Source organism: Pogoniulus pusillus, chromosome 12 (genome assembly GCF_015220805.1).
Source record: "Pogoniulus pusillus isolate bPogPus1 chromosome 12, bPogPus1.pri, whole genome shotgun sequence".
NCBI classification, from domain to species: Eukaryota; Metazoa; Chordata; class Aves; order Piciformes; family Lybiidae; genus Pogoniulus; species Pogoniulus pusillus.
The window spans coordinates 21,820,810-21,848,536 of NC_087275.1; the positions used below are offsets into that span (position 1 = coordinate 21,820,810).

The following is a 27,727-nucleotide window of genomic DNA, read 5'->3' on the forward strand; positions in this document are numbered from 1 at the left end:
TATTTAATTATTTTTAAAACTTTTGTTTTCTTCTCTTCCCTTTCTGGATGCATTAGATGTAGACTTGCTGAGAAAAGTTCTGCTTACAAATAAGAACAGAGAATCATTATGCCCAAGATCATTATGAGTAAGAACTTTGTTCTCTTTTTTTCTTTTAGGTGACCATTGATTGTCCTTGGTCAATTTACTCCACTATTATTGCATTAACATTCTGCATACCTTTTAATGCCAAGCATTCCTTACTGTCAGCTGGCAAACGGTAATGTACTCATTAAGTATTTATTGTTTCTTTCTCCTTACAAAATACAGACTTAAGAGTTTCATAAGCAATATTTATAGCAGCCTGGTAGTTTTTGGCTTTGTTTGGTTTTGTTGCTTTTATTTTCTATTTGGGCTCTTGTTATATAGCTTCCCATTGGAAGCTTGTAGATTTCTTCTAGTGTTCTTCCATAACAATAAAACAAATCTGTGGTTTCAGCTATTGTGGAATTAAGACCACAAGATAAATCAAATTAGTTTTTTTTTTCACTTAATATGAAAGAGGATGTTTTCTGTTTGTGTTTCTACAGACTTTATAGGTACTGGGAAAACATGAAAAAACATAATAATACAGCTCCCATTCTGGTTTTTGTTTAAGCTATGCACTTTGAAAATGAAGGGAGGTTGTAGGCAGGTGAGGGTTGGTCTCTTCTCCCAGGCAACCAGCAACAGAACGAGGGGACACAGTCTCAAGTTGTGCCGGGGGAAGTATAGGCTGGATGTTCTTCACAGAGAGAGTGATTGCCATTGGAATGGGCTGCCCAGGGAGGTGGTGGAGTCACCATCCCTGAAGGTGTTCAAGCAAAGCCTGGATGAGGCACTTAGTGCCATGGTCTAGTTGATTGGCTAGGGCTGGTGATAGTTTGGATGGGATGATCTTGGAGGTCTCTTCCAACCTGGTTGATTCTATGACTTTCTGGATGTACACTCTCTCAATGTAATGATTCAACTTTTGTTAAAGAAACTATGTTATGTTTTTCAGGAAATACGTGCAAGTCTGTGTGCAGAATTTGTCAGAACTCTGTTTCCAGCTTTCAGATAACAGCCTAAAAAATTCTGCTGACTGTAGAGATTTGCAGCTGGTACCTCTGAACCCTGAATCTCAACAGGTAAAAGATATTTACGTGATGTTTTATGAGTTTTGGTGGCAGCACAGCTAGATGAAGGTTCTTGTTAGGGAAATCAATAGCACTGCTACACACAGATTTTTGTGGTGAGGTTGATAGCTAATGTCAGGTCAGACATTTATAGTCCTCTGTTTATACCTGTAAATTTTGGATTAAATTCTAAATCATGCAAAGATTATTAAGTTTTCAAACTTGTCCCTTTGCCTCATGTAAAGCATTACATACCTGCTTAAACTACAAATGTCATGTCACTAATATCACTGTTAAGATGTAGTTTGTTCATCCAACAACTACAGGTTGTCTTTAGGTTGTAAGGAAAAAATCAGGCACACAGCACAGCTGTAAACTAGTTAAGTTACAAAACAGTTGCCTCGAAATTTCTTGCTGCCTTATCTCAGCGTGATATTAAATTGGTCATTCTTGGTGCCCAGAAGTGTATACTCACATTATTAATAGCTTTAATATATTTTACTTGTGAAAAAAGTATTTTCACATGTACTTGAGTGCGAGTTGTTCTCTTTTGAAACATCAATTCTGTCAGTGAAATTCATCCCTGCTTTTAATTTTATGTGGCTTGTTGAAAAAGTCAGTATTAGTTATTTAGGATTGCTTATGTTCTCTATTTAACACTTGACAGGTAATTTGCCTTTATAAACTATAGGTAATTTATTGTTATAAGCTACTGGTAATCTGTTTTTATAAACTATATTAATGTTAGAACAGACAAATCAGGATGTGCATTTCCACTCAGAGGAAAGGAGGAGCTAATGCTATAAACATTCTCTTTCAGGTCATATACAGTAAGCAATCAATATTCTTTGTATGGGAATTGAAGTGGACAAAAGAGCTTCCTCTCTCCTTGCAGTGCCTGTTTTCAGTAAGCTTTTGTCCAGCTACCTCTGAAGAACAGTCTTTCACCCTGAAGCCGTTCACTTACGAATTCCAAGTGGAAAATTTTTTTGTAAGTTCTTTTCTACCTGCTAACTGAATGTGATTTCCTAACCTATGGAGTGGGAAAATCAAGAAAGGTATTAGAAAACATCTCTTTCCTTAAGAATACCTATTTGAAATCACTGGAAAGGCAATTTGTTGGAATTGTAAAACTGAATCCCGATATGGTGTGGTGGAATCCTGTACTTGCCACTGTAAGGGATGGGAAGGAATGTAACACGGGTGCAAGTGTGCTGGACCTTTTTTCAGGGTTTTTTTTTGTGTGCTTTTTGCCTTCCTGGGCTTGTGCCATGGAGAATGTCCTTAATGACTGAGCTCTTCTTTCTCTCCTGCCTTTAGACTCTGTTCTTCAAATTGCAATTTCCATTAAATCTTTGCAACTGAAAGCATTTGAGTTGTTGTTTTAGTTTGGGGTTTTTTTAGCACTTGAGATGAGCTCTTCTAATGAAATATTTAAGCTTTTCTAAGCCATTATCTTAAATGTTTCTTCTTGTATTCTTTTTGTCAGCTGGAAGCCTATAGGCTAGATATAATTGTCTGTTAAAGGAATTCCATTTAATCTCATCTCTAAATTTAGCATTACACTTTTTGATGCATAGGTGAAAAGCAGCAACATGAGGAGACTGATTTAGTTAAATCCTTCTGTCTCTTTTCAGTGTTGCTGTGTTTGCTACCTGCTTATTACAAACTGGCATTGAACGGTCTTTTAAGTGTTTGTTTACCTACTGTCATGTAACTAGCATTTGTTGGCACCTGCAGCAGCATCTTTCTGGAGTTTTTAAAGAGAACTAATGGCATTAAACAGCATGGGGGGGTGTTGGTAGAAATTTCATTTTGTAGTAATCAAAAATGACTTCTTTGCTAATGTGGAAAAGCACAGGTGGAGAGAGAAATGGTAAGGCTGCTGTTGATATCAAAAATCTATTTAATCAAGTTTAGTTTGATTAGTTTCTCAAACTGAGCAAGATAATGAAGTGAACATTACTTATATAACTGAATCTTGCATGACAAAAAAATAATGGGATGTAAAATTAAGTTTGTTGTATATCCGTTGTCCAGTTCAGTTTAAATAGAAGTAAAATGCCCTTTTTTTCTTGGTAACAGTACTGTTTTCTTCCTGACAGACACTGTATCATGTGAAAACAGAGATTTTCCCACCACTAGGCGCAGAGTATTGTAAAACAGGCTCACTCTGCTCTTTAGAGGTGTCAATCACCCGGCTTGTTGACCTTTCGGAGGTTGACAGAGATGAAGCATTAACAGAATCAGATGGATATTGCACAACAAAACTTATGTATGAGGGTAAGAATACTTTTTTCAGCATATTGACAAAATTCCCCTGTAGTTTTGTCTTGATAATGACACCTGCCAGACCTTTAATGGCATGTATTCTTGTATTGTGAGTAGGGCTGCTCAGTAAAGCAGCTTTCATTTCGACAGACTAAGAATATTTTAGTTTTCCTCGTTAATCTGCCTTTAAGGGGAATAGAAATGCTCAGCCTTTATGGACACTTGCTTCAGGCCTAGTTAGAGTCCCTTTTTTGTAGGGCTGTTTTGTTATTATCCACAGCTCTTCATCCACAAAAGCTGGTGGGGCTTTCAGGTATTGCTAAAACACTGATTCAGAAAGTGCTCTATAACTATACTGACTGGGTGTTCTTCATTTGCTAGAAAAGCTATTTATAGCCTTTGTTGTTTATTCTTGCAGTTGTTGACAACAGTAGTAACTGGGCCGTCTGTGGAAAAAGTTCTGGAGTGATATCTATGCCTGTAGCAGCTCGAGCAATTCACAAAGTCCACATGGAAATGATGCCTCTGTTTGCTGGCTATCTGCCTTTTCCTGATGTCAGATTGTTTAAATACCTCCCTCACCATTCTGCTCACTCCACGCAGCTCGATGCTGGTAAAGCTATCTTGACTACATGGCTCCTTACAGAAATGATTCTGCATCTCCTGGGTTCTTGTGTAAAGGGAAAAAGCAAGGCGAGGACACATTAACCAAATACTCATTAGTCTCTTTGCTTGTCGTCATTCACAGTTCTGATTTGACACTTATGATGTGGCTGTGATGGGATCTGGCAGGAGGAATAGTAAATGAATTGTTTTCTTATATTTCCTGTAAACATTATTGTGGCAATAAGTTGTAACTGGATTAACAATCAGGTGAAATCTGATAACCCCCCTAATCCTCTGGTGTCATTGTCTGAAAACCACACACCTGTGTCTTCAGTAGCTTTGGTTTTTCACACACACCCCAAGTTTTTGACAGAATTAAGTACAAATTCCAAGAGCTGTGGCATATAAAATAGATTAGGAGTTTAAATTACCACAGCCACCTAGAGTATTCATCTGTACTGTCAGGTAGCCTCAGTACAAGCAATTTACTGTTTGTCAGCAGAGCTCCAGGAAGCGCCAGGGTGCACCTTCTAGACTGATAAATGTGAGGTAAAGCTACTTGCATTTTTCTTAGAAAGCACTATAATTTATTCTGTTACATCTGCTGCTGGCCAAAAGTGTGCCCAGATGGTTAACCTCAGCAGAGATGAACAGTAATTGCTAACATGAGGAAACAGATTTTTCACTGTGAGGGTGATGGAACACTGGAACAGGATGCCCAGGGTGGGTTGTGAAGTCTTCCTCTTTGGCAATATTCAAGACCTGCCTTGATGTGTTCCTTTGTGATCTGGCCTAGGTGATCCTGCTCTGGCAGGGGGGTTGGACTGGATGATCTTTTGAGGTCCCTTCCAGCCCCTAATGTTCGGTGATTCTGTGACTGTGGTGAAGTGACCACGTGTCTAAACTCCACAGTATTTTTTTAAGTTATTTAATTGCTTCTTGGAATAAAACTGTGGATTTTTTGCTTTGAACAGATAGCTGGATTGAAAACGATAACCTATCTGTGGACAAGAATGTGGATGATCAAGCTGACAGCAGCAGCATAAGGAGCAGAGGCAGCTTGCATTCTGCAGCTAGTGGGGAACATAAAGGTTTGCCAATGCCCCGCCTGCAGTCCTTTTCACCGGGTCAGGTCTTCAACTGCAGCACGGGTATGCAAATACTTGTCATTCCCAGCAAGGATGACCACGTTCTGGAAGTCAACATCACGTGACAACTCTGTATGAAGGCAAGGAAAACAAAACCCATTAGAAACTGGATATGAAAGCACTTTAAAGGATTGTGACCTGATTAGTCTTTGTTGTAACATTCTAACTCTAAGGAGACCTATGGCACTCGACATGTACTGGCCATGGAAGCACCAGACAATTGTATCAATTTAAATGTACAGTGAAGCTTGTGTCAGCTAGTTTATATTGCCACTTTAGTATGTTTTGTGTAAGCTGTTGGGTTTTCTTCCTTCAATCACATCAAGCACCACAATACAGGGCAACAAAAACAAATAAATCCAAATATTTAAACCACTTCTTTATTTTTGTTTCATGCTTCCTACATGGTTTAGCATTTAAGAGCTGGATGATGTTAATTATCCAAATCTTGAGTTTTCACATAATAATTCACAGGCTTTTCCACACACGTGCCAGAAACACAATGCAGTATACAACAGCACATTTACTGGTGGGTTTGTTTTACTGCTGGTTCCTGCCATCACAATTTTGTATTAAACTTCCATCGTTTATTTGCTTAGAGGCATGGAAGAGCTACTGCTATAAACAATCCTAACTGGACAAATTTCCTTAATTTTTTTTTTTGAGGCTTTCTCCTTCACAGAGTAGACACTGTGCTGTCACATGATTATTTTTCATTTGAGAGTTGTGTGGGGGTTGAGTTATCCTCTTGCATCGTTCTTACCAAAGAAAGATACTGACCGAATAAATTATCTGGCTTATCGAGTTCCCAGATTAATTTCTTTTAGTACCATTTCTAAGTGGCTTGGTTTGTTGTCCCAGTTTTTAAATTGGGGCAAAAAAAAAAATTCAGTATGATGTGATACTTGAACAGTCAACCTTTCATCATAAAGGCTTAGTGTAATTATTACTGATTAGAAGCCAGACTTCCACATTCGTGATGGAAGAAAGAGGTTGGTTTGATATAGGAAAGCTTGCAGATGTAGAATAATTGTGAAGCAAAGTTAAAACTTGTAACTTAAAGAATTTCATTATTTATATCTGAAATGTAAATACAGAAAATGTACAAAAAGGAAAAAAAAGGTGTAATTTTGGTGAATGTTGCAAATCCACCTGTGACTGGAAAAATTACAGTTCCTTCTGATGCCCTGCTTCTGATATTGCAACTTGTGCATTTAATGTGAGAATGACCTTTTCTACTTGCAGATCTATCATGGTGCGTTGTCAGCAGACTCCACAGAGGGATAGATGTCCCATATCAAATACTTGTCAGCAAAGCTGAAGTGAGGAACTGCTCCTTAGATAAATTCACTGTTGTTATTATTTTCTAAACTCGGGTTCTTCTAAATTATAAAGGAGGAAAAAAAAAAAAAAAACCAAAAACAAAGCCTCTTTCCAAAAAGAATCACAATTAAGTTTAAAAATTAGTTGATACCCTGCACTAGTCTTAACTTTTTCTTCTTTTAATAAATACAATTCAATCTAAATAGAGGTATAAAATCAACCTGCTAGCTGAAAAACGTTCTTGTTATGCCCTTTCTCTGTGGAAATCATACCATTTTCTTCTGGATGAAACCCAAAGCACTTAGTGTGAATGACTGCTGGGATTCTTTGACTGGAAAAGGTAACAAGTTCACTGCAGGTATAACAATTCCATTCTCATGGTTTGCTATTAAATCATTTTTCACATCGTTCTGTAATATACTGTTAGAACAAACACATTGTACTAAGATTGTTTAATGAAATTGTAAGCGTTGCAGTTCTAAATATACATGTTTTAAACAGAAAACAACTGCTCCGTTCCTGTGCCATCTCCTCTTTGTCTTTTGTTTGAAGGAGTGACTGTTACACCTTTTAATGTATTTAATTGTCATGTATATATTAGCCAAAGCCACTTCAACGGGTGAAAAAAGTTCATTTTCTAAGGGCAAGTGTGGGTAAGAATTGGCAGTAGCTAACCCATGATGCGCTCTTCGGGTAGCCGCTGAGTGGGGGCTGCCGCCGAGGCTGTGCTCTGTGCTCCTGCTCCCCCGTCCCCAAGGATCCGCCGGCTGCCCGCACTGCGGCCCCCAGGGCGCCGTCCGGTGCGGCGGAATGGCGCCCCGAGCGCAGGCGGCGCTGGCTGCGGCGGCCAGGGGCCAGCACGGTCAGTGCCAAGGAACGGAGACCGGCGGCAGCGACTGGATTTAATCTCGTGGCCCATTTTACCGGTGGGGCCTCACCTCTACCCGGCCACGCCGGAGGGGCGGGCCCTGCAGCACTCCCGCGCCCCTCCCGCCGCACCGGCAGCGGCTGCTGCCCGCCCTGCCGCTGCCCGCCCTGGCCCGGGCCCGCCCCCGCCGGACGCCGCTGCCGCCTCTCGGAGCGCATGCGCGGGGCCGGCGTGCCGTGGCCGCGCGTGCCGGCGGTAGCTCCACGCGCTCCTCTCGCGGGGCCGCCGCCATGAAGTTCGCGTACCGGGTGAGTAGCGGGCGGCGGGCAGCTGCTGTCTCCCTCTCCCAGCTCCTTTAACCGCCTCCTTCCCTTGCCTTTTCCCCCTCCCCTTTCTCCCGCCGCAGTTCTCCGGCCTGCTTGGCACTGTGTACCGCCGCGGGAACCTCAGCTTCACCCGCGATGGCAACTCCCTCATCAGCCCAGTCGGGAACAGGATCTCCCTCTTCGACCTAAAGAAGTAAGAGAACTCCAGCATCTGCCTCTTCCCGCTTCCGTCGGCTCCCCTCAGGGCCCCCGGCCTAGCGCTCCGCCAGCGCTTGCCCGGGCGGTGGCGGGACAGAAAGGGTCTGTTGCTACCAGCGCGATTTTGGGGCTGAGGGGTAAAGCTCACAGGGGGTTGTGGAACTCGAGCCAAGGGCGGCAGCCAGCTCCGCAGTGTGCGTAGTGCGGTGGGGTAAGGGTGCTCCGTGCGCTGCCGGCTCCCGCATGAACGAGGTGCTGCGTGGCGTGGGGATGCGCCTGCACGGGCCGCGAATCTCAGGAACGGGTTACCTGCCCGAAAGGTCCTGACAAGTTGCTGGCTTACCGTTAGAAGGTAGAAGCCTATCAAGCAGAGCAATTAATTGTTGAGGTGTTGCAAAGCGCGGGTTTTTTGTGCTTAGGTCCATGAGAATAGCATGAGAAGTACATACAAGAGTATTTCAGCAGCAGAAGGGAAGGAACAGCTTGCGTTTGGTTCATTACGTGGACTGTTTGTGTGCTTCTGTCTTGTACTGCCTCTTGTATATGGCAAAGCTTAGACTGTCTTACCCAATAAGCTGGTGGTGCTCCTTGTGCTGCCTGGGAAGGTGGTGGAGTCGCCGTCCCTGGGGCAGTTCAAGGCAAGGTTGGACGTGGCACTTGGTGCCATGGTCTAGCCTTGAGCTCTGTGGTAAAGGGTTGGACTTGATGATCTGTGAGGTCTCTTCCAACCTTTGTGATACTGTGATACTCTGGTTAGGAGCCCATCTCCTAACCAGAGTCCGTGTTCATGGGATTGTGACAGCTAAAGAAAGTCATGAGGGTTTTATACCTAAGTTGATTCCGTGGCTTTCACGTGGGTGTCAGGTCGTATCTCATCAATACCTGTGAGATGATTTATTTCTACAGCCTCACATCCAATTTACTCTCTTATCTTTTTTTCTTGCAGTAATAAGTGTGAGACGTTCCCACTGGCTACGCGGCTTAACATTGTGTGTGTGGGGCTCTCTCCAGACGGAAGTCTTGCCATTCTAATTGATGAAGGTATTTTCACAGAGAAGGGATTTATTTCATGAAAGAATGAAATAAAAATCTAGCTTTTAGATGAGAAGAGTATGTACTGCTAGGTATTCATCCATAACACTAATTAGAAGTGTTCTGCTTTAAAAAGTTTGTTAAAATTGATTGGGAAGATATCTTTAGTTGCAGAATTTAAAAAGAACGTGTCTACAGAATTTAGACATTGTTTATTTTCACTGTGGAGGTGATGGAACACGGGAACAGGCTGCCCAGGGAGGGTTGTGGAGTCTCCCTTTCTGGAGTTACTCAAAACCTGCCAGGATGCATTCCTGTGTGATCCGGTATAGGTGATCCTGCTCTGGCAGAGGGGTTGGACTGGATGATCTTTTGAGGTCCCTTCCAGCCCCTGACAATGTGATTTGTGGTTTTGATTGGGGTTTTTTTGTCTTAATCATATAAGGCATGCTGTTTTGAAAAGTTTCTGAGGAAGGTACTTTTCCTCCTCTCCCTTTCAGGGAAGAAGCTGAGCTTGATAGTGTTACATTTTCTTTAGGAACTCAGTTACTTCTATGGGCCTTCTTACTCTGTCTTTACAGAGGGAGCTGCCTTGCTTGTCAGTTTGATTGGGAAGTGCGTGATACATCAGTTCTATTTTCACAAGCCAGTTCACAGTGTCAGCTTTTCTCCTGATGGCAAGTAAGTAAAATGTGCTTTAGAACAAAACAACAGAAATTACCCTGTAATTATGTTATTAACATTTTTTTGTTGCTGTGCAGCCTGTACTGAAAAGTTGTGTGCTTTAACAGCCTTGTGTGCAACTGTGCTTTCTTTCCCCTGTACAACAGGAAATTTGTGATTACAAAAGACAATGTTGCCCTTATGTACCATGCTCCTGGGAAGAAAAGAGAATTTAATGCCTTTGTTCTGGACAAAACTTACTATGGCCCATATGATGAAACAACTTGTATTGACTGGACTGATGATTCCAAGTGAGTTGCTAAACTATAACGCTGTCTACCTGCTCATGTTAAAATTCATATGCATGTTGCAGTCCATTTTCTTTGCTCTGAGGTATTGTACTAGCTTTAAAAATTCTTTATGGCTCTTCTGTTTCTCATTGTATCTTGAATTAAAAAACTGTACCATTAGGCAGACTAGAATGAAAAGGAGAATGAGGAGAGACTGAAGGAGCTGCAGCTCTTTAGCTTGGAGAGCAGGAGACTGAGTGACCTCATTAATGTTTATAAATACATAAAGGGTGAGTGGCAAGAGGATGAAGCCAGGCTCTGCTTGGTGATGCCCAATGACAGAACAAGGGACAGTGGGTGGAAGTTGAGGCATAGGAAGTGCCATGTAAATATGAGGAAAACTTTTCACTGTGAGAGTGACAAGACCCTGGAACAGCCTGCCCAGGGGGGTTGTGGAGTCTCTCTCTCAAGATATTCAAAACCCACCTGAATTCATTCCTGTATGATCTGGTATATGTGATCCTGCACTGCATGGGGGTTGGGCTGGATGGTCTTTTGAGGTCTGTTACAGCTCCTAACGTTCTGTGGTTCTGTGAATAAAAGATGCTTGTACTAGGGATCAACACTGGATGCTTGCCTGAAAATTCTTAGCTATCCACAAAAGGAATGTGTCTTAGAAATGTGAGCAAGATTGAGCTCTTCCAAATGTATTTAATCCCATCTACCCTTGCCAGCAGCAATTTGCAACCGTTGCGTGTAAAATTACTTTTAAAGTGGTGGCTGGTGTCTTCCTGCTCAGAACATTATCCACCCAATGAAGAGTTTTGTAAACCAGTGTTCTGGATTTTCTTTTCTAGATGTTTTGCTGTTGGGAGTAAGGACATGTCTACGTGGGTATTTGGAGCGGAACGATGGGCAAACTTGATATACTATGCCCTTGGAGGACATAAGGATATAATAGTAGCCTGCTTTTTTGAAGAGAACAGTCTAGATGTATGTATAATCACACAACATTGTTGATTTTCACAGTGAAATAGAATCTCACCTGTAAAAAAGGTGGTGAATGTTTTAGTATCTCAGAATTCAGAAAATATTATTACTGTCTACAACTACCTGAAGGGGCATTGTGGCCAGGTGGGGGGTGGCCTCTTCTCCTAGGTAACCAGCAATAGAACAAGGGGACACAGTCTCAAGTTGTGCCAGGGTAGGTGTAGGCTGGATATTAGGAAGAAGTTCTTCACAGAGAGAGTGATTTCCCATTGGAATGGGCTGCCCAGGGAGGTGGTGGAGGCACCGTCCCTGGGGGTCTTCAAGCAAAGACTGGATGAGTCACTTAGTGCCATGGTCTGGTTGATTGGTTAGGGCTGGGTGCTAGGTTGGACTGGATGATCTCGGAGATGTCTTCCAACCTGGCTGATTCTATGATTCTATGTTAAGTAATATGTCTGTCAACTCTTTTGCTGTGTTTGGGAGTTTACAGTTCCACACATGTGTGAAGAAGTAAACTTTAGAAGGAGAGTAAGTTGTTCAGACTTGCTCCCCCAAAGTAGTAGAGTTCTAAATATGAAAAAAAAAATTCCTTATAATGCTAACTAGTAAGCAAATTGGCATCAGTCTTTTCAGAAGCTATCTGAAGACAGGTGAAGTAAATCACCACTTCTAAGGACAAATGAACTTTCCAGATGACAACACTCCACATTCTAGAAAAACTAGGTCATGTATTATCTTAATGATACAATACAGGCTTCTAACTTCAGAGTGCTGACTCTTCTGCAAATCTGTCTTCATAACGAGACAGCAGAGTACAAAAACATGGCTATGGCACAATAATTGCCCTTTTCTGTGTTTGTATTCCAGCTGTACACGATTAGCCAGGATGCAGCTCTCTGTGTGTGGCAGTGTGATACAGAGCTCGATGGTTTGAAGCCCATGCCTCGTAAAGATGCAGCTAAGGAAAACAGTGCAGCAAAAAACGATGAAGAGTTTAGTGAAGAGTCAAAGGGTGAAGAAATTCGTGGAAAAGCCAATCCAAATGAACAAGAGACTCGAAATAAGGTTAAATACTCGCGTGTTGCAAAGTAAGTAATTTTCAGTTTTCCAAAGACAGCTGTTGTGAGGATTTACTATGTTGAGGTGTTTATACCCTTTGTCAGTCGTTCAGAGCTATATAAACCTGTCCAGGATTTAGTAATGTGCTACAGATCTCTACTGATGGAATATCATCTTGTCTTACCTTAACTGTACAAAGGACAATACCTTCAGAATGACGAGTCAATGTGACTTCAATAATGTAAGAGATACTGGCTTCAGGTGTACCTGTTAGTGTTCAAAGCTCAGCAAGTGCAATGAGAGACATGGGAAGAGGTGGCTTACAAAGGATCACCCAGTTTTAAGATAGTCATGTCATTTAACTTTGCTTGAACGAGGCAAACATTCATAGGCAGTCTCTTGTCAGTGCAGTAAGGGAGAGATGGGATGTGTGTGAAGGAGCCAATTGGTAATTCCTAACATCAGGCTTCTGTTCTCAGCCTCTCTGACTGTAAAGGAAGTGTGAAGAAAGTTTCCCTACCCCAACCCAGGATGCGATTAGCCTTAGTGAGCATCACTTCCAGACTGAAGGAATTTTGACTATCCAACCGTTGGATAATGTTCATGTGTTCTTTTATTTGGCTGTCCTGTGACGTTTACCTGTTTAATTCCAGCTACATAGAAACTGAGGAAACGTTCACTAGATACATAGCGGATAGGACTATTGCTTCAATTACTTACTCTGTAAGAGGACTCTCATATACAATAACAACCATCCATATTCACATTAAAGGATCAAAAAGAAGTGCACAGTGCAGTTTCTCTGAGGTTAACATCTCATTGCACTTGGTCAGGTGTCACTTCCAGTTGTCAGATCACTGTAGCAGCTGTAAACATTGAGAAGTGAATTAGCTTTCATGAGCTATGTAAATTATATCATACTGGGCAATTTCTGAAGCTGCTACTTTCTAGTTTTATTGAAGGGTACCTTGATCAAAATATTTGGCCTGTATTAAAATGCAACTGTAACACCAAAACTTCACATTCAGTTTGTGTCTTTCTTATTTCTTTGGCATCAGGTATTTTTTCAATAAAGAGGGAGATTTTAATAACCTGACATCTGCAGCCTATCACAAGAAAACACACCTTTTAGTCACTGGTTTTGCCTCTGGAATCTTTCACCTCCATGAGCTTCCAGAGTTCAATCTGATCCACTCCTTAAGGTGAAGTATGGGGTAGTTTTGGCGGGGGTGGTACCTTGCTTTGGAGGAGGTTCTCGTTTGTTTGACTGAGACTACACCATACTTGGTAGAAAAGGATGAATAATCAGAGCACAAAAGTCTTAAAGCATGAGTATCTTTTAAACATTGTCATTTCTTGCCAGGGAGAACCAGACTTAGGTAATAAATACTATACAGCTCCATTCTATATCTTACTATGGAAAAGTGAGAATCGATTGAGGAACTCCTGCGTAGTAGATGGTTTGGTATGGATTTCTTCAGTACTTGACTCCGTTAGGCATTTTTTGTAGAAAATAAAGCTGGTGTCTAAAAAAAAAAAAGTTCTAAATATGTATAATTATCTGCAAATTGTCTCTAAACTGAAAACCAAGACAGCCATTCTTTTCCATCACTGTATGCTGCTGGCTAAAGAATGTGTCATTTCCCTATACATTTTTTTTGTTCCTTGACCATAGGAAGTTTTAGTCTATGCTGGCAAGTACATCTTTCTTTGGGGTGTAGGTACTTGGCTTTCATTAAAGATAAGGCAATATCATCTGTTTGATGATTTTGAGTATAATGAAGGAAAGAATTTGTATGTGGCTGTTAGAATGGCTTTCAATGTTACAGTGGTACAGAAGTTATCTAAAGTACAATCAAGGGACTTGCTTGAGCAGAGGTAATAAACCCTAGATTTGAAATTTTATCACACGTGATGTGAGAATTCAAGGGGTTTTATTGGTTAAATTCTCTTCAGTATTTCAGACCAAAGGATAGCTTCTATTTCTATCAACTGCACTGGTGACTGGATTGCCTTTGGATGTTCAGGTTTGTAAATCTTTTTTGGTCTGTATTCATGAAAAAACAAGGAATGTTGTGGGCATGCAAGGCCAAATTCCTTTTGCCTGTCTTTAAATGTTAACATTTTGTTATTTCATAGTCTTATGTCTGTAGTGTCTCGATAGAGGAAAGCAAGTACCCCTGTTCAGTTTCTCTTCACAGAATTCTTGTGATTCAGGAAACTATTTATTTGACAGAAGTAAAAAATACTTGTTTCCTATATGAAAACTGTAGCAGAGTTAGGAGCAAGCCCATAACCCTTGTAGTTCGTATCTTTTGTTCTGGGCTCAGTGTCTCTTCCTTTGCTGCTCGTTGCATGTGCCATTTTCAAAGCTTTCTGGGTGTCTCCACATGGCCACTCACAGTTCATAAAGGTATTGATGGTAACTAAGATGCAGCCCTGCTTTTCTTTCCAGCTCATTTATCAGATGATTGATTAAAAAGTGGTCTTGTATTTATAATGTTACTCTCAGTAACAGCTCCTGATTGTTGGAAGGAAATTGCTTTGACCTTGTAAAAAGGAAGGGACTTTTTTAGGACTGATGCATAATGCAACCTGTCTGCATCATTTTCTTTAATGAACTTTTTTATTTTTAATGTAGCTTGCGGTTTTGTGTTTTGTGCCTTGCATTTGCAGGGTCACTGTATTCATAATTCTGGTTTAATCTTTCTTCATACATTTACAGGTTTGGGTCAGCTCCTCGTGTGGGAATGGCAAAGTGAGTCCTACGTGCTGAAGCAGCAGGGACATTTCAACAGCATGGTTTCATTAGCATATTCTCCAGATGGACAATACATAGCAACTGGAGGGGAGGATGGGAAAGTAAGTGGGGCAGTATTACTGAAAAATCAACTTAAGTCTTAATAACCTAGCAAGCAGCTTGAATTTCCATTTACGTGGAAAGCTGTTACTGTAATTGATGGTGGTGTGTTGGGAACTTACCCCCTCAGTTAAAATTTACCATACCAGCTCAGATGGCTTGAAAGTAAGATAAAGCTAACTTCCTCTCTCTCCCCAGATAGAAAACAACCAGCAAAGCTCACGTGTTGCTTTGTCAGTCAAAGGCAGAGTAGATTAGAGAGAGAAGCAAAGACAGCCAGTGCCCAAGAGCAAAGAGGAAATAACTGTTTATATTTTTATACCTCTTAGCAAAGAAATGAATGATAAAGACCTTATCATGATTATTCCTTTACAGCCAATGATCTAATTTAGTTAGATTCTGTATCAGTTTCTCTTATTAGAATATTCCAATAAGCCTTAAAGCACTGCACTGGTGCATATTTTTCTTAAGATAAAGTCATAACTTTTTGTCTTCGCTTTTCTGAAATGTATCTGATTTTTTTTTTCCTTTCTATTATTTGTATTCTCTACAAATTGCATCATGCTTTGAATTTTTTTTTAATAAATGTTTTTTTAATTATTATAGATGCAGTCACTATAAACACAAAAATACATCATTCATCAGATGTTAATTTGTGTATGCTTGTGATGGTTCTATGGTATTTTGGGGTGAATGAGCCTCGGTCACCTAAATTCATGCCCTTTAAGTAATTAGTATGATGTGAAATTAATTAAAAATGCTTATAAAAGTGAAATTCCTAAACAGATTTTTCTGAAATAAATCTTATGAGGAGTGACTGAGTGAGCTGGGGCTATTTAGTTTGAAAAAGAGAAGGCTGAAGGGAGATCTCATTGCTATCTACAGCTACCTGAAGGGACATTGTGGAGAGGCTGCTGCTGGTCTCTTCTTTCAGGTAATTGAGGACAGAACAAGAGGGAGTGGCCTCAAACTGAGACTGGGTAGGTTTAGATTGGACATCAGGAAAACATTTTTCACAGAGAGAGTGGTCAGGCACTGGAATGAGCTGTCTGGGGAGGTGGTGGAGTCACCAGCTGTGGATATGTTTCAAAGTCATTTGGTTGTGGTGCTTGGGGGATGTGGTTTAAGGTGAATCTTGTAGAGTAGGGTTCTAGGTTGGACTTGGTGATCCTGAGGGTCTTTTCTAACCTGGATATTTCTGTGATTCTGTGAAATGTACTGTTGCATAAGTTTGTTATTTGAAATCAGTACCAGTTTCCCAAGTGACTTGCATTGAAATGATAGGCTATGTGTACAGGTATCTTTTTTTTAAAGATGTTTTGAAGAGTAATTCCACAATCTGGCATGTACTGGGACAAAGATAGTACCTTACTTCCCATCATAACTTCTGAATGTCAGAAGACTTGTCACTTCATGGTTCCTGCCATTTGAATTCAAAACTGATCAAACCCTAGAAGCCTGAGCCTGCAAACAGCTAAATGCATGACATTTTTGTTTCAAGAGAAAAAAAGATGTTAAAATACCATCTCAATTGTAACATCTGGAATGGCTTCGTGTTTGGGTTTGAATTTGACACTTGCCTTATCCCTGAACAGTCCAAAGCTTGGAAGCTCAAGACGCTTACCAAGTGCTGTAGCTTTCCTTGAACATCAGCCTTGTTTCAATCTGTTTTGTGTCTGTCCCCATTTACATGTTCATGTTGTTGTATGTGCTTTCAAGGATTTAATGGTAAGCTGTGTCCCATTTGCCTCACTTGCACAGAATTCCTTGCTGGTAACATTGAAAGTCCTTTATGCTATTGCAGAGTTCTGGGAAAAAAAACTTTTCTTGACTCTTCTGCTGCCTTATTTTCTCTCTGAACCGATGATGTTGATTCTAAGAAGGCTTTTCTTGTCTCCCTTGCAGGTGAAAGTGTGGAACACTTCAAGCAGCTTTTGTTTTGTCACTTTCACAGAACATACCAGTGGTGTAACTGCTGTAACTTTTACTTCCAATGGTTATGTCATTTTGAGTGCTTCCCTAGATGGAACTGTGCGTGCCTTTGATCTACACAGGTAAGTACCTTTCATTTCTAATTTAGTCTCCATATTTCATCCCCTAAAACACAGCAAACCTGTGATTGCTCGTTTCAAGTTGAAGTTGCGCAAATGGAAGTACTGCAGTGACAGTTTGGGTGTTACCTGACCTTCTGCACTTAAGAAAAATCACCCAGACTAGGATCAGCCTACTGAAAGTTAAGGAATGAAGCTACATTTACAGCTTAGCACAATTTACAAGCATATATATACACAAATATATGCAATTATATGCAAGTTAAAAGTAATACAGAAACACAATACCCTTCCCAGAAACCAGAGTCCCCAGGAGGGCTCCCGACCTAAACCCCCTTCCCCCTCCCTCTTCCCCTCCCTTCAGAAATAACCAGATTAACCCTCATGGTAAATCTGGAGATCTGAGGTGAGATGTCAAAAAGACAACAAGGAGGTTAGAGGAAAAAGGGGTTAGGTTGGATTAGAGTTAAAGCAGGGACGGCCACACAGATCAGACTGAAAGAAGGAACAGCCAGAAGTGAGAGCTAACTGAGAAGTGTGTGAGAAGTGAGCATCTTACCTATATTTTGACTAGTTGCATTTCTCAGCAGAAGAATGGGTGATATAGGGTACTGTTGGGTTTTTTTCTTCTCAGAGCTAAGGATTTAATTGGCCTCAGAGCAGCACATACTGCTTAGCAATTCTGCCTTTGATTCAGATTTAGATAGTAATTGGAATCCTGACACTCCATTCAGTCAGTTTCTGTTAGGAAACTTCTGGGAGAACTCTTTTCAGAGAAGCTGGAAACACACAGGAAGATTATTCTCTGTCTTTACTACTCTAACCAGGAGAGGGCACCTATTTTAACAACGTTTTTGCCACAGTTTGGAATACAGCTTGTGTACAGAAATGGGTGTGTAAACAAGCCTATGTTTACTGAAGAATGGATATATGCAATAGAGGAAAGGTCTTCTGCTTCTGTATTTTTGACTGCTGCTTTTGCAGATCTTAATACTTTCTTTGAAGGTCAGGATCGAGCTGAGGCATTGCATCTAATTTGATACAAAAAAATATATATAAGACTTTTTATGTAAAATCTTTTTTTTAAAGTGTGTCCATAAAACTTGGTTAATTCTACCTAAAATGTTCTCATGATCTGTGTTCACATTTACAAACAGATACCGCAATTTCCGCACCTTTACATCTCCACGACCGACTCAGTTCTCTTGTTTAGCTGTGGACTCCAGCGGTGAGATTGTGTCAGCTGGTTCCCAGGATTCCTTTGAAATATTCATCTGGTCAATGCAGAGTGGGAGGCTGCTAGATGTAAGGATTTACAGTCTTGAATACCTTATGAATGTTTATAGATTATATTTTATGTAAAGGGCCAGTGCCAAGAGGATGGAGCCGGGCTCTGCTTGGTGATGTCCAATGACAGGACAAGGGGCAGTGGGTGGAAGTTGGGGGATTGGAAGCCTCGTGTAAACATAAGGAATTTTTTCGCTGTGAGAGTGACAGAACCCTGGAACAGGCTGCCTAGGGGGGTTGTGGAGTCTCCCTCTCTGAAGACATTCAAAACCTGCCTGATCACACTCCCGTGTGATCTGGTCTAGGTGATTCTGCTCTGGCAGGGCAGTTGGACTGGATGAGCTTTCCAGGTCCCTTCCAGCCCCTAACATTCCGTGATTCTGTGAAGTGGAGCTACATTGTTCCTCTCAGCTATTGTTGATTTCTTGTTGGAGGCTATTCTGGATTTGTGGGGGAAATAATTAGGTTTTTGAGTAATTAACTCTTTCTAGCTGATAAAGTAACACCAATGTCCAAAATGATCTCAAGCATGTATGGGCAAGTTAGGCATGGTTTCATTGCTATGTTTAGTGTTTTCTGAATGCAGACTATATATACATCTGTTTCTTTCAGCTAATTCCTTGTTACCCTTTCTTTGATTAGGTTTTGTCTGGTCACGAGGGCCCCATCAGCAGTTTATCCTTTAACCCAATGAAATGTGTTCTAGCTAGTGCCTCTTGGGACAAAACTGTCAAGTTATGGGATATGTTGGACAGCTGGAGAACTAAAGAGACGCTGATACTGAACTCAGATGGTAACCTTTATTTCACCTTAAATAAATATCAAAGTATGATCAGAAACATTTCAAGAAAGACTAGCAGAAGATGTCAAATGCAGACAGACTCATTCTTGGTAGTGAAATCCAAAAGCTGTGGTAGTTCTCTGCAGTACTTTAAGAGTGCAAGAAATCTGTTCTTTTTAACACTAACTCTAGTTTTATAATAGGCTGTGTTGTCATATTTGTTACTCCTAAGCTTTTTCTGGTAGTTGAGATGAGATCCTAGATTTTTTTTTTCTTAGAAAAAGATCTGATTGCATTTTTAACTGTGAATTAAATTTTTGGCAGTTCTTGTTGTTGCTTTCCGCCCGGATGGCCACGAGCTTGCAGTTGCAGCTTTGAATGGACAGATAACATTTTGGGACCATGAAAATGCAATGCAGACTGGCTCGATTGAGGGAAGGCATGATCTTCAGATGGGAAGGAAGGAGCTTGATAAAATAACTGCTAAACAGGCAGCTAAGGGAAAGTAAGTAAATGAGCTTGCAGTGAAAAGAATGCACCACGCTGGCTTTTGCAGTGCTTGGCACTTCTTTACAGTGAGAGTGATAGAGCACTGGAACAGGCTGCACAGAGAGATTGTGCAGTCCCCTCTGGAGACTTTCAAAACCCATCTGCATGCGTTCCTGTGCAGCCTGCTCTGGGTGATCCTGCTTTTGGCAGGCAAGTTGGACTCAGTGATCTCTGGAGGTCCCCTCCACCCTCTAAGATTCTGTGATTGTCTATTTGTTTTCCACGTGAAGATTTCAGAGTGCATCTGCTGTTCAGGTATTTTGATTTTAAAGGACTACCTAATTTGACATCTGGATGGATCCTTTTTTGTCTTTTGTTGTGTTGACCCACTGATCAGCATCATTCTGGGTATCTGGTCTATTTAATCAGTATTAAAATTGGTTTGTCAGCATAATATTAAGCTTTTCATAAGCTGTCAATTGGATAAATGTGGAATAAATGCTGAATAGATGTGATAGGGGTATCTTGGTATATAGGTACTAGAAATTTACTATTTAGTAAGTAAATAGGCTGTAGGGGTTATTGGAGATTACCACACATGTGAAGTAATGTTTAAAGGCAAGTTGAATTTGTGTAATATCAAAAAGTGTAATACAGAAATCATACTTCATCCTTCTCCTTCCCTTAAGCCCCTCTCTTTCATCCCCCACATTGTTCCCACTCAAAACAAAATGAAAAAAGGGAACAATTAAAAAAAAGTATATTTTTGGTGATGAGCTCTCAAGCATCTCTTTAAAGCATGCCATGACATTAGTTTACTTCTTCTGGCCATCTTTAGTGTTGTGTAGGGTACAGTTGAGACTTTGATCATTGAGCTGTGACTCACGAGTATGGAAGTACTTCAGAAGCTGGTCAAGTTTTTAACTGTTTACAATTCATAGTGAAGTGCCAAGGACTTGTTTGTGGTAAACGATTTTGTGTGTTAACTACACCTGTGTCCACTTTTCCCATGGAGTTGTTACTCTTCTGTGTCTTCACATTGTACTCATGTCTTTTAGCCGAGATGTGGCGACAAAAATAACTGTTTTCTCTTTTTCTTTGCTAGATCTTTTACTACTCTGTGTTACTCAGCAGATGGTCAGTCTATTCTGGCAGGTGGCTTGTCAAAATTTGTCTGCATATATAATGTCAAGGAACAGATCCTTATAAAAAAATTTGAGATTTCATGCAACTATTCTTTAGATGCTATGGAGGTATGTGACAACAGGAGTCAAACTTTTTCATTCATCAGTGTTTTTTCAAACACAGGTTCTTTTTTCTTGGTTTTGTGAAGGAGTGTGGCAAAGAAATCATCTTTCAGAGAACAAAATTCCCTGGCACTCAGCTTACTAAATCTTGTCAAATTGCAGTGTGTTCATATTGAATGAGCAGAACTCTTAAGCGTAATTAAGTCAGTTGGCACCTGACTTAAAACTGAAGAGAAAACTTAAGTTATCACTATTTTGTACTAAACTAACTTTCCCTGGTTGTCAGTTGCTCCTGTTAGCAAAGAAAGTCGAGATTTTAACAGCACTGACCTTGACAAATTCAATTTCTGCATATTGCCAGATGCAAAACATCAGAAACAGAAAATTCCAGTAACCCTTTTTAACATATCCTTGCCCAGAAGAATGGGGATTGTTCAGCGTTCATGTCAGGTCAGGCCATATTTAGCTGTGGTTCCAAGTATATTTCATTAATAACAGTGGTTTATGGCAGCCTTCGCTTCTCTGCTGCCCTCTATTGTGCTAGCATAGCTCAAAACGTGGCTTCAAATGGAACCAGTAGTAAGCCATCAGAAAAAAGTTCCTGGAGAGGCCTTAAAAAAGAGGGCACAGTGGTCCCTAAAAGATCATATACATAGTTGTCTGGCTACACAGCCCTCACATGAGCACGCTGATGTTACAGGACCTGAAGGGGAGGAAGGTGAGGGCTCCATCTGAGGGAATGGTGCATCTCTTAGATTGAACAACATTCTAATAATAGGGAACTGCAGTCTAAAGTGACTTGTACCATTCTGAGGCCTTAAGACTGAAATAGCCTCATCTATGGTTGAACACTGATGCCTGCTCTTGTGAGATGGTCAGTTTTCTCAGTGATTTTGGAGAAGCTGTTGGCAGAAAGGGCAGGGAAGTAACCACTGGGTCACTCTTGTATGTGCTGGGTAATTTTCAGTTAATACAGATGGTTGAGAGGAGATTCAGTGTGGTGAATGCAACTGATTTGTTTTTCCAGGAGTACTTAGATCGGAAAAAAATGACTGAATTTGGCAGCATGGCTCTGTTTGATGAAGGGGGTGGAGGTGAAGATGCTGTTGCCATTCCTCTTCCTGGAGTAAAAAGAGGTATAGCTTTTGGCTTTGCTGTCTTGTTACTAGCTTTATGTGGATCAAACCTTTGATGTAGAGTTGATACCAGTGAAAAGAAGGGGGTGAATTGTTAAGCTCAGTTTTAAAGTTAGGATTACCTGAATGTTCTGTAACTGCAGGGATTTGTTAGACAAATGTTCATCTGATGTATGAGTGGGTCCTTTTGCATAGTGGAAGCAACAGAAAACAGGAGATACTGTGGTCTCCTGATTGTGAAACCTGGGAGTCCTGATTTCATTTTCAAAGAGCAAAATCCAGTTGCACCACTTCAGCTCTTGGGTGTGGGGTGTCCCTTACTTACCTGGTCTTTAACTCTCTCAGGTTTTGGCATATGGCACGTAATTTTTTCATTGTAATGGTAACAGTTGATAGCTGGACTGTGAACTCCTGTTGAGTTTAAATCACTTCTGAACTTCTGTTTTAGGTGACATGAGTTATCGACACTTTAAACCAGAAATAAGAGTGACTTGCCTGCGATTCTCTCCTACAGGTAAGCATTGTCAGTTAGTGTCGTGTGCTGGTTTGAGGCTAATTGGAATATTTTAATGAGAGAAATGAGACCATTGGTTGTGAAAAGAAAATGATGATGTCCATATCATTCATTGGTTTGCTGAAAGGCATAAAAAGCCAAAATATAAGCAGTTTTGCCTCACTTTGTCTTGGGACATTGCCCTATTCATTTCTCCTTTGATCTGATCTAATATATCTCCTCTGATCTTGGCTAACATCTAACACTTAAGCTTTGCTGCTTTTGTTTTTGTTTGCTTATCTGAAATAGAGAGGGAGAAAGAGGGGGTAGCTTTGAGCACTTCTGGGCAATTTTCTTTTTCCAGGAGGGAGTTTGGATTTCTGCATTGTTTCTAATTTGTATGTAATTGTAAATATTTGTAAATACGTTTTGTATATATGCTTGTAAATTTTGCCATGCTGTAAATACAGCTTCATTTTACTTCTAAACTGTCTGAGCTAATCTGGTAAATTTCAAGTAGTGATGGAGGGAAGTTCCTAACCCATGCCATGTAGGATTTTTTATTCTATGGAGAACAAACAAAAGAATAGAGCATTGCTTGGAGATGGTCTCTCCAGATGTTGCATAGTGCAGCTAGATGTGTAGTCTAGGTTTCCATACAGGAGGATAACTAGGAGACTTCAGTGTCAATCACTGGCAGCTGTTATGTATCACAAGCACTGTCACTGCTCATGGCTCTTTCAGTGATGCACAGCTTCCAGTCTTATCTAATTGTAAAACATGAAATCTATGTATCATTAATCTTCTGTTTCCATCCTAGGAAACACAGCTTCATTCTTACACATTCTTTCTTCTCTTCTAGGACGAAGCTGGGCAGCCACCACCACAGAGGGTCTTCTTGTCTATTCACTGGACTCTGGGCTAATTTTCGATCCATTTGATCTGGATATTGATGTCACACCCAGCAATATACGCAAAAAGCTACAGCAGAAGGAATATACTGTAGCTATCATCATGGCCTTCAAGCTGAATGAAAAGAAACTGATTCAGGAAGTCATAGAGGCTGTGCCTAGCAGTGAAGGTGAGTGGATCTCCTGTGAAACTTGACTGAGCTAGCTGTAAGCCAATTAAGTTGAGGTGTGAAGTGCAGAGTTCAGCTCCTGGAGATTTTTATCAGGTGGAGTATAACATTGGTATATAAGAATGCTCTACTGTAGTTGAAGACTAAAGAGGAAGGGATGACTTCTGTTTAAAAAGTAAATATTAGTGCTTAGTTACATTTAATTCTACCAGTCTACTGCATGCATATGTAGTGACTTTGGAACATAGAATTTGGTCAGGTCTGGATATCTAGCTGAAGTTCTTGGATGTCAGTTCTCAGAAGCAGCTGATGTTAGAGGAGCTCGACAAGTTTAATGTGTTTTCAGATGAGTTAGCAGTGTGACCGCATGGTAGGGGCAGTGAACTGGACACTGGGTTGTGCTATTAAGTATGTAGTCAGTGACTCTGAAATACTGATGATTCTTGTTGAACTTATCCCTCTAAGCAAATGTAAATATGGCCCTTATAAATGGTTTTGTTCACACAAACCAAACAGATTATGAAGTGCCAAGTCTTTCCTAACAAGAGACAGATGCTGTCACAATTGTGACATCAGAAACAAAAGGAACAAAGGAGACGTCACTTAGCTTTGAAGAACGTTTACTAGAGTCATTCTTTAGCACTCTTTTCATCATTTTGATAACTGGTATGCACATTCATTACCTATATATGGTAAACATGACCTTAAAAATAAGCTTTTAGTATTCTATTTAACTTTATGACTCTATTAACAATTCTGTCATAGTAACTTTATATTGTTTTTAGCTTTATCGTACTGTTGTTATACCTTTTGTCTAGTCAAAACATGTTGTAGCCTGAAATGAGATGTGTTGCAAGCCAACTGCTTTGTAAGATTTTCTCACATTACTACTGAGGTTGCAAGCCAGATAATTTTGGTAGGGTAAATCATCTGTCACAGACGTGTTGGCATAATGGCATTTGCCTCTGCCTGGCAGAACTTAGTTCTCTCTTACTGAAGTTAACCAAAACTCCATGTACGCAGTCATGACTGTGCAAGTAGCACCAAAACCTCAGGAACAGGGGATGAGGCATGGAAATTTCAGGTGCTGTAATCCAGTTAACAGCATAAATGTGTGCATGTGTTTTTAAAAGCGGAAAATTCACGGGCCAGTTGGGATGGCTGCAGAGAATAGAAGTTGTTTATTGTTGAGGGAGGATTAAATATAATAAGGTCATCATAGTTATGTGTGAGATTATTTGGAATGCATATAAATGATGCTTCTTTGTACTATACAATTGCTAACAGTGCTTGGACACCTCTGTGAGCAGATGACTTTGCTACCTTTTCAAATATCCTTTATTGCCTCTGATCATTGCACCTAACTAGTTCCGCCAAACACAGAAATTTATATGAAGTCAGAAACAACAAGACTTCAACAGAGGCTAGTTATACCAAAAGAAGAGGAAAGGTTCTGTAAGTAAGAGTTCTGAAGAAGGGAGTATTATATTAGGAGGAAGAATTTGGGAAATGGGGGAGTTAAGTTCTTGCTTCTAAATACAGTAGTGACTGGAAGGCTGAAGGAGCAAAGGCATTCCTACTGAGAGACTGAAATGTCCCCTGAAGTGTGTCTTGAAATGGCAACTATTTGATGCTTAATTGTAAGGCAGTGCTTTATTCATCTTCCCCTTATGCTTTCTGTGGTCTCTTTCATATTATTTCAAATAGTAATTCAACTCTGGGCTTTCTTCCTTTTTGCACAGTTAATGTTGTCTGCTCGTCACTCCCAGACCTGTATGTGGAGAAAACATTGGAGTTCCTGGCCTCTGCATTTGAAACATCTTGCCATTTAGAGTTCTATCTTATTTGGACACATAAATTGCTGATGCTGCATGGACAGAAACTGAAAACAAGGTGAGATCTTTGGGCATTAGGAAGGAAGCTCATTACAGTGAGAGTAGTGAAATACTGAACTGAAACACGTTGCCCAGAGAGGTGGTGGAAGCCCTATCCCTGAAGACATTCAAAGTCAAACTTGATGGGCTCTGAGCAACCTGATCTAGTTAAAGATGTCCCTGCTCACTGCAGGAGCAGTGAACAAGATGCCTTTTGAGGGTCCCTTTCAACCCAGTCCATTCTATGCTTCTGTGATCTTGAGAAACCATAACACTGACAAGCATTTTGAATTTTAGCTGTCTGTTTTGAGGTTTTGACTTAATGTTTACTAATATTCTAGGTATTGCATACACAGTTGAAACTACTTAACTTTTACACTTTCTTTAGTAATGGTATAAGTTAGGGTTTGGATTTGATAATCATAAAGATCTTTCCCTAACTAAATGATTCTGTAATTCTAACACATGTGTGTGATAGAACTGGAAAGTATCATTGGATTTGTGAGGATACAGTTTAAAAACATCTTTCAGATATTACAGGTAAAACTTTGCATGTTTGCTTAGCCTGCAAATGCATAGAAATTTTAAGGGTGATAGTAGGATTTTGGCAATTATGTTTTTAAACAATTATAGATATTAGTATCACTGAAGGATAATGTGTAGATGCTGACTGCTTTTTTATCAACTTGTGATTATTGTGTGCACTCTTAGCTTGTTAGTGCTCTGATTTCCTATGTAGCTCTTTACAACTGCATGGGCCTAGTCTGCAAATTGTATTCAGCCCACCTATAGTATAGAGTTTATAGACTTATGGGAAGAAAAATGAGCAGATTTAAACATTTTAAATAGGGTTAGCGTTAAGGTTAAAAAAACAATGCATTGTGTAACTCGTTCTTGCTTCAATGTGGGTATTACTGCTTTAGTTACTGAAATGGCTGGAATAAATCTTTTCCTTTTATTGCTGTTAAAGCGGAAGAGGATGATTTAAAACAACCTCTGCCTTGTTCAGAAAGTATTGTCATACCTGGAGGAAACTGTCATCACTACAGCAAGCAGATTCTGGTTTGCAGGCTGCAGTGTGACTTTAGAAACAATTTATTTCTAGCAGTGTATTTACTTGCGTTGAATATAATCACGCCATTAACTTGTATTGAGAGTCAAAAGCTTTTTTGTTCATTATTTAGTTCATTAAAAGTTCATGTTGGAAAGTTTTAACATGTGTACTTGTTAAAATTTTGAGAGCATGGAAGAGATCTGTGTTTCCCTATGTAAATTCAAATTGCATGTCTCTGTTCAAGGTCACTGAAGCTGCTGCCTGTGATTCAGTTCCTTCAGAAAAGCATCCAGCATCATTTTGAAGATGTTTCAAAACTGTATGTATTGTTACATTGCAAAGTCTAAAAGAAGTTTCCAGGTGGTTTTGGTTTAGAGGTGATTTTTTTTTTCAATCTTCTTCTAACATGCTTGTTTTTATTCCTACAGCTGTGAGTGGAATATCTACAACATGAAATATGCCCTCGCAATTTCCAAACAGCGAGGCATGAAACGCCTGGCAGAGGAAGCATCAGTAGATGAAGCCGACTTGGATTCTGATAGTGATTATCTTATGCAGGGGGTTAATAAAGACAATTTTAGTTCCTAGTTACTCTCTCTTTGTGAGAAGGTAGAAAACCTAAGACAGGAATTTTATGCAGTGGTATTCACTGAGAATGAGTGGCCCTCATAGTGGCATAATTAAGCTCTTCTTAACAGTGTGGATGTAGTTATGTGTGGGGAAAAATATGGGACAGTGCCATCCACGGCGCTTTTGGTGGACTCTTTAACCATACTAACTTGACAGTGTTAATTTCTTAGTTGATTTCTTGTTCCTGATATCAAGGGGAGTGGGGGAAAAAGGATTATTACATCATTAGAGTTTGAGGTATTGATTATTGAAAATGCATTGTACGTAGAGCAAGCATTGCAAGTTTCATAATGTGGTCTTGTCACACTTTGGACTCTTTTTTTATATCCTCTTTTAAAATATTTTTTTATTGGAAGTCTGCAAATTGCTCTTACCTTGTTTTAAAAGTTGTTTTACTTGGTGTTAATCCATACGTGTTGCTGGCATGCTGTTTTCTTAGCTCTGTAACTTCCAAACCTGAGGAAGTTTCAGTGGTGAGGGTAAATGGTAAGATAGCAATGAAGAGAGGAGAAACATTACTGGATTGTACACTTTTTGCAGTAGTTCAGTAATCTTGAGGTACTGCAGTAAAAATTTGTTTGGAAATGACCAAGTCAGTGTAATCTAAATTGTAAGAGAACACGTTACAGAAGTTGCTTTTTCTGATGAAAGGCCTTTCTTGTGTTGTTTCTGTACATTTTTTGTTAGCATAATAAAATCTGAAACTTCATTTTCTTGTTTCCTATGAATCGGAGTGGGAATTGGTTTAATAATGACAGTGAGGTCCTGAATATATCTATGCTTGCAATACTTTGAAGCCACATGTTGAAAGGACTTAGTTAATGAAGATACTGT

At 40.2% G+C, this 27,727-nt stretch overlaps 2 protein-coding genes across 2 annotated transcripts in view; both read left to right on the forward strand.

The window, feature by feature from the left end:
• TRAPPC10 (trafficking protein particle complex subunit 10) overlaps positions 1 to 6,992 on the forward strand; it is a 52,442-nt gene extending 45,450 nt beyond the window's left edge. The window contains exons 18-23 of the mRNA XM_064152624.1: positions 159 to 259; positions 1,022 to 1,148; positions 1,957 to 2,127; positions 3,242 to 3,419; positions 3,826 to 4,020; positions 4,988 to 6,992. Coding sequence (XP_064008694.1) covers positions 159 to 259; positions 1,022 to 1,148; positions 1,957 to 2,127; positions 3,242 to 3,419; positions 3,826 to 4,020; positions 4,988 to 5,226 — 1,011 coding nt within the window. The 3' untranslated portion in view covers positions 5,227 to 6,992. The remainder of the gene's footprint in view (positions 1 to 158; positions 260 to 1,021; positions 1,149 to 1,956; positions 2,128 to 3,241; positions 3,420 to 3,825; positions 4,021 to 4,987) is intronic.
• A 599-nt stretch (positions 6,993 to 7,591) lies between these two features.
• Positions 7,592 to 27,602, forward strand: PWP2 (PWP2 small subunit processome component). The gene is made up of 21 exons (XM_064152628.1): positions 7,592 to 7,660; positions 7,759 to 7,871; positions 8,823 to 8,917; positions 9,490 to 9,589; positions 9,739 to 9,882; positions 10,719 to 10,854; positions 11,719 to 11,939; positions 12,969 to 13,112; positions 13,867 to 13,937; positions 14,636 to 14,772; positions 16,676 to 16,824; positions 17,979 to 18,126; positions 18,751 to 18,901; positions 19,214 to 19,394; positions 20,484 to 20,631; positions 21,653 to 21,761; positions 22,210 to 22,275; positions 23,117 to 23,335; positions 25,078 to 25,228; positions 26,508 to 26,582; positions 26,692 to 27,602. Exons 1-21 carry the CDS (start codon positions 7,643 to 7,645, stop codon positions 26,849 to 26,851), a joined length of 2,736 nt encoding a protein of 911 aa, XP_064008698.1. The 5' UTR covers positions 7,592 to 7,642; the 3' UTR covers positions 26,852 to 27,602.
• Positions 27,603 to 27,727: the final 125 nt, after the last annotated feature.